This window comes from Trematomus bernacchii, unplaced genomic scaffold (assembly GCF_902827165.1).
Source record: "Trematomus bernacchii unplaced genomic scaffold, fTreBer1.1, whole genome shotgun sequence".
NCBI classification, from domain to species: domain Eukaryota; kingdom Metazoa; phylum Chordata; class Actinopteri; order Perciformes; family Nototheniidae; genus Trematomus; species Trematomus bernacchii.
Genome location: NW_022987689.1, coordinates 12,540,152 through 12,545,934, shown reverse-complemented (window position 1 = coordinate 12,545,934; position 5,783 = coordinate 12,540,152). Strand labels below are relative to the sequence as shown.

Sequence of the window (5,783 nt, the reverse complement as noted above, 5' to 3'; positions counted from 1 at the left end):
AATAAGAGACCTTTAAAGTAACACACTGATTTTCAGACTTTAAAACACATTTATTTCAAAATGGTGGGATTTACCTGCTTACCATTCCATTTTGTCACTACCGAAACGATCATGTCAATTATCGAAACTTAACCATATGTTTCGGTAGTCACTGTTTCGGTAGTGACTGTTTCGGTAGTGACGATTCTAGCTTAAATTGAGCATAACTAAAGAATGCTAGCAAGTACATGGCTAACATACACGTTTTTGAAGAGGTTTACACACATAAAAACCTAATACTTTGCATAAAACCCCGAAAAAGTTTACATAATTGAAGATAATATGTGTTCGGTAGTGACAATTCTTAAGGTTACACGCCGATTTTCAGATTTTGGAACCGATTTATATCAAAAGTATGGGATATAGCTACTTGCCATTCAGCCAAGAGGGACAGGGATGCAGCATCACTGCCTAGTCAAAAGTGCAGGGGTGTGGCTAAAAACCAGGCTCAGCCATTGGACTAAAACCCCTTGTGTTTCGGTAGTGACATGAAAACTGGGGACATGATTTTTTGAATATAGTTTTTTTATTAAAAAATGATACCCACAATAAATCTAAATATTCCGACTTCTGTTTGAATGTAATCATAAAGATCTTCTAAATACACCATTGAACAACATTTAAGAATGTTTATTTAAGTGTTATTTACAGAAATTGAAATTTAGATGTCAGGGTTGGGGACAGCTTCCCAATAGAAAGTACCCTATAAATGATGTTTTTGTATATATTAAGCTTATCACTATCTAATGTAATGCCTTATGTTTAAATAGACCATAACATATTCTTAGTAAATATCTATGTCTGAATACTTAATTGTTTTGTGCTGTACTGTATGGTCTTTTTCGATGAACCCTATCATATAAAGAATGACATGGTTATATGACATATGCTGACCAGAGAGGTATCTCTTCCAGGTTTGGTCGTAAACGAGCCGCTCAGATCCCAGTCGTTGTGATGCTCATATTTACTGTCACGACTGGATTATGTCCAAACTTCTTTTTGTATATGGCATCCCAGTTCATATTGGGACTTGGCTATGGCGGTTATCGACTGAATGGCGTCATATTGGGTAAAGTATACCACATAATATTACATTTTAAAAGATTATTCTTTTGGGTTATCTTTGTCAAGCCATGTAACCTCTGTTTTTTTTTTTGTGACCAACTTTGTATTGTTTTCTACCCTCACAGAGGGACATATATATATACAGATACAAATTATGTAAACAATAATACAAAAGGAAAGAGAAAGAAAACCAAGAGAAAGGATAGGGAGTCCCTTACCCACGCCAACCACAAGCTGTTGCTTTCATCCCATTGGCTACAGTAAAAGATAATTTTTTCTTTTTTTTTTAACTCTTCAATTTTCCCTTTAATTTCTCGGCACACATTCATTTATTTATCTTTTTCCAAATAGCAATTTATTTTCCTGAACACAGTGGGAGATGTCTGGCTAGCTAGCTAAACTGCTAACACTCGTAGCCAAACACACTGGACAAAAGCTAATGTTCATCATAAAATCACAACAGTCAGTACAGTTAATGTTAATCATATAATGTACTACATACTGCTGTAGAATCTCTGTGTAAACACTTGTAACAGTAGCTAAAACATTTAGGTAACAAACTAGCTGATGCTAACAGTTAACTAGCTACTCACAAAGACCTTTCTCTTCATAAAATTATTTTTATTCCATCACTGTACAAAAATGAAACTTACAGCACAATAACTTTACATCAGCGTAGGTATGTGTATGTGTGTGTGTGTGTGTGTGTGTGTGTGTGTGTGTGTGTGTGTGTGTGTGTGTGTGTGTGTGTGTGTGTGTGTGTGTGTGTGGTCAAAAACAGTTTAGCCTTCCAGCAAAAGCCAACATTGGTTCCTACTTATATCCGTAGCGCTAATTGGCTCCTACTGTACATGCAGTATACATTAAGGCTTGATTTATTAGCTTTTATTCGCTTTATTAGCTATTACCTCAATTTAATTAAATATTTTTCACGTTTAGATGAGTTCTTCACATATATAATATTGCCATTCCTGGGCTATTTTATTCACGTGTTCACTATCAAACCTGTCTTTTAACTTTTTTGTATATTTTGTCCTTTTAAGGTCTCTATTGTTCTTGGCACATACGTATATGGATGTTGGCGTAATAAATTCAAGGTTTACTCTAATGTATTTCCCGTTTCTAGCCACTGAGTGGATCGGGGTGTCCAAAAGATCCTGGGGAGCATGTATTACTCAGCTATTTGGAGCAGTTGGACAGTGCCTCCTGGCTGGTATGATCTACTTCATCAGAGACTGGAGACTGGCTCAGCTAATTACAGCAGCTCCACTGGCAGTTGTTGCTATTTACATATGGTGTGTGTGTGTATTGACTCTTTTTATATTACAATCAGACGTTTCCCTGAAATGACAGATTATTAAAGAATGCCTATTTTCTTGTTTCTGACAGGTTTATACCAGAGTCAGCCAGGTGGTTGTTGGACAGAGGCAGGACAGAGGAGGCTAAACAGCTGATTACCAAAGTGGCAGCCATTAACAAATGCACTGTTCCAGAGTCTCTTCTGGAAAAGGTCCCTTAATAAGAAAAAAAAGTTTTTATTTTTTTACCATTGTATCAAGACTTAACGTAAATGCAATATTACCGTCATACTGGTAATAAAAAAAACGCATGGTGTTTATTTATTAAGTAATTACTATAACAGAAAGACATTTCTACTGATTTAACAACTTATTTTTCAACATGCTAAATACTTTTTTTTTTTTAATCATCAGGTTCTCCTTGAATGTTACATACTACTCCCTTTCATTCAATGTTGGAAATCTTGGCTTGGACATCTTCCTGACGCAGCTTATATTTGGTCTGACTGAACTCCCAGCTCATATCCTTTGCATATGGCTGTTAGAAGCACTGGGGAGAAAAGTGTCACTGATGTCAACTCTTCTGATCGGGGGATTCTTATGCTTCTTAATCCTAGCTGTTCCTCAAGGTAAAGCACTTTGGGTGTTGTCTCTATGATGTTTAGTTTAACTAGCGGCCAGTAGCAAAGGATAGCAATGGTGGTTAGTTAGTGACTGCACCATAACATTACCTCTAAATGGTTTCTGTATCCTTTTGGGATAAAGTCATTTGAAAGGCTGTGTCCATGTGTAAAATTGAGGTTGTAACAGTGTCAGTACAGTGTAATATGGTTGTAATATTGGTGTACTAACAGTGTTACATGGGTGTAGCATGGGTATAATATAGGTTTAATACAGGTGTATTAAGAGTGTTTTAATCTATAATATTGGTGTAATAACCGTGTAATACAGTATTTGTGTTACATGGGTGTAATATGGGGTAACATTGGTGTAATACCGATGTAATTATGATGTGATATTGCTGTAACATGGATTTAATAACAATATGTGTGTAATATTAATGTCAAATACGGGTCTGATAGGTGTGACATGGGTGTAATAATGGTGTAACAGTGGTGTAATAGGGTTGTTCTAATGTGTAATATGGGTGCAAAAAGTGTTATATGGGTGTAATGTAAAAATACCACCAATTAATTTCCCAACATATTTATGTGTGAATGCTCATTTAAGGGTTACGTTCAGATATTCATGGTGTATTTAAGGGATGTTAGTGTTACCATAACTTTTTCCAGATTTCTCGATAACATTGGAAGCCTCATTCTAAAATCAAACACCCATCTCGTAACATTGTAGTTGTTTAATTATCTGACACTGTGTTTTTATCTTCAAAGATAATGCTGTTGCTATGACCACGTTAGCAACTTCAGGACGTTTTTTCATTAACTGGGCAGGATCCATATGCAATGTGTATGTTCAGGAGCTGTTCCCAACATCTTTTCGGTAAGCCTCCCATCTCACTGTAGTAATTGGTATATTCGCCAGTGTTCACAAGAATAACACCAAAGACGGTTTAGCAAACGGAGTACATTTTCTTATGGGTTTCCCCCCTGCCTAGCGTCTTTAAGAGAACAGTGGTAGGTCTGAGTTCATTGACTCCAATGGGAGAAGGGAACATGAGGCAGACAATGAACAAATCTTTTGCCCTGTTGTGACAAAAGTAAATATTCAAAAAATTCCGAACATTTAACACAAAAGTTGCATTTTTAGACACATCTTTAGAAAACCTGTGTTCTAGACCATTTTGTCAACTCTCTGGCAACTAAGAGCATTACAGTTAGTTCAACGGCTCAAACTGTCTTGAAAAATAGTTCTAAGGCTGTGAAATTCTATTAAAACTGTGTTTCAGACAAACAGCCTCTGGTTTGGGCTCCATTGCCAGCAGGGTTGGTGGCCTGCTGGCTCCACTGCTCAACATGTTGGCTGTGTACCACTGGTCCATACCCACCGTAGTCTTCAGCAGCCTGACACTGGTCAGTGGAGCCCTGGGCTTCCTTCTTCCTGAGACCAGGAGGAAAGAGCTTCCTGATTCAACCGATGAGGCTGAGGGCAACACGTAAGCATCCGACAGTGTCTCCTTGTTACACCCTGCACAATTAATACATCTGGCTTTATTTTTGTTCAGAATGAATAACAGCATTTCATTAGCATCTCCAAATGAGATCATATATTTTTTTTTTATGTTGACCAATATTAGCTATTTTCACGCATCTCCAAAGTACTGCATGTCAGGCAATATGAAGACACGAACAACATACCCTCTAATATTTGTAATTAATTGATATTCGTATTTGTCATACAGGATTAATTTTGTTCCAGAAAAAGGGAACATGTAACTAATATACTCTTCTGTTTATTCCCTTTTCCCAACAGAAATAAGACCACGCTGAAGAGCCAAAGTGAAACAAAGAAGTTTGCACAAACCATATCTACCAAACTGTAGACTGAATACTTCTGTTACTCTTGCTCCATGTTTCTCTGCTAGCAGCAGAGACGGGTGGTTAAAAGTTTGCTTTGTCATACAACTACTGGTCTCATTAGCCGCGTTCACACCAAGTACTTTCCTGTACTTAGTTCCGGCACTAAGAGCCCTGGCGCTTTTAACCCCAGGGTACTTAGTACAGATCGCGTTCACACCGGAGTACTTTTCCCTGAGGGAAGATTACAAGTACAGTAGGTGGCGGTAAGCACCTTAAAGTTGTTTGCAACCCGCTACAAAACAAGAGAAGAAGAAAAACTGATACAGGATCTGTTTAATCGCCATGTCGGTTTTCTTTATTGCACTCTCAAGACATAACATTAAATAGAAATATTTTAAATGTAACTAAAGTGTCAGTTGTACATGTCAGTAAACATTGTCAATATAAAATAAAGTGTCAGTTGTACTATATAATAACAGTAATAACAATATAAAATAAACTCCCAGCTGTAGGGAGTCTCAGCAGCAAACCCACCTTTATTATATATCTTCCTGAGACCCACTGCATCCGTCTGCCATAAACACTATGCAAACATACATGTTAGTTTTGGCCCATAGTGGACTCCATGTTGTGTTGTGTGAAATGGGGGGAATTAAAAGTTTAGGTCAAATAATATTTAAAATTATATAAATTGTCATATTTGTGTATGTGCCCCTGCCATTCCCCCACAAGGTTGCAACATTGATGATAAATAAATGACAAATAAAGCTTTGCCAGTTTATAACCGATGAAACATGATGGTATCAGAATAATCACTTACATGTGATGTATAGGATGCTACACAGGTCACAAAAGATAAAGTGTCAGGAGAAATAAGCTTAATCGCCATGTCGGTTTTCTTTAT

The 5,783-nt window shown here is 37.0% G+C and overlaps 2 protein-coding genes across 2 annotated transcripts; both read left to right on the top strand.

Annotated features, from left to right (window-relative positions):
* Positions 1-887: 887 nt before the first annotated feature.
* Positions 888-2,623, top strand: LOC117488617 (solute carrier family 22 member 13-like). Its single transcript, XM_034137625.1, has 3 exons — positions 888-1,108; positions 2,231-2,399; positions 2,494-2,623. The coding sequence occupies exons 1-3, from the start codon at positions 919-921 to the stop codon at positions 2,621-2,623; spliced, it is 489 nt and encodes a 162-aa protein (XP_033993516.1). The 5' UTR covers positions 888-918.
* A 198-nt stretch (positions 2,624-2,821) lies between these two features.
* LOC117488972 (solute carrier family 22 member 13-like) lies at positions 2,822-4,978 on the top strand. The gene is made up of 4 exons (XM_034138165.1): positions 2,822-3,031; positions 3,794-3,902; positions 4,309-4,515; positions 4,833-4,978. The coding sequence occupies exons 1-4, from the start codon at positions 2,974-2,976 to the stop codon at positions 4,900-4,902; spliced, it is 444 nt and encodes a 147-aa protein (XP_033994056.1). The 5' UTR covers positions 2,822-2,973; the 3' UTR covers positions 4,903-4,978.
* The last annotated feature ends 805 nt before the right edge of the window (positions 4,979-5,783 follow it).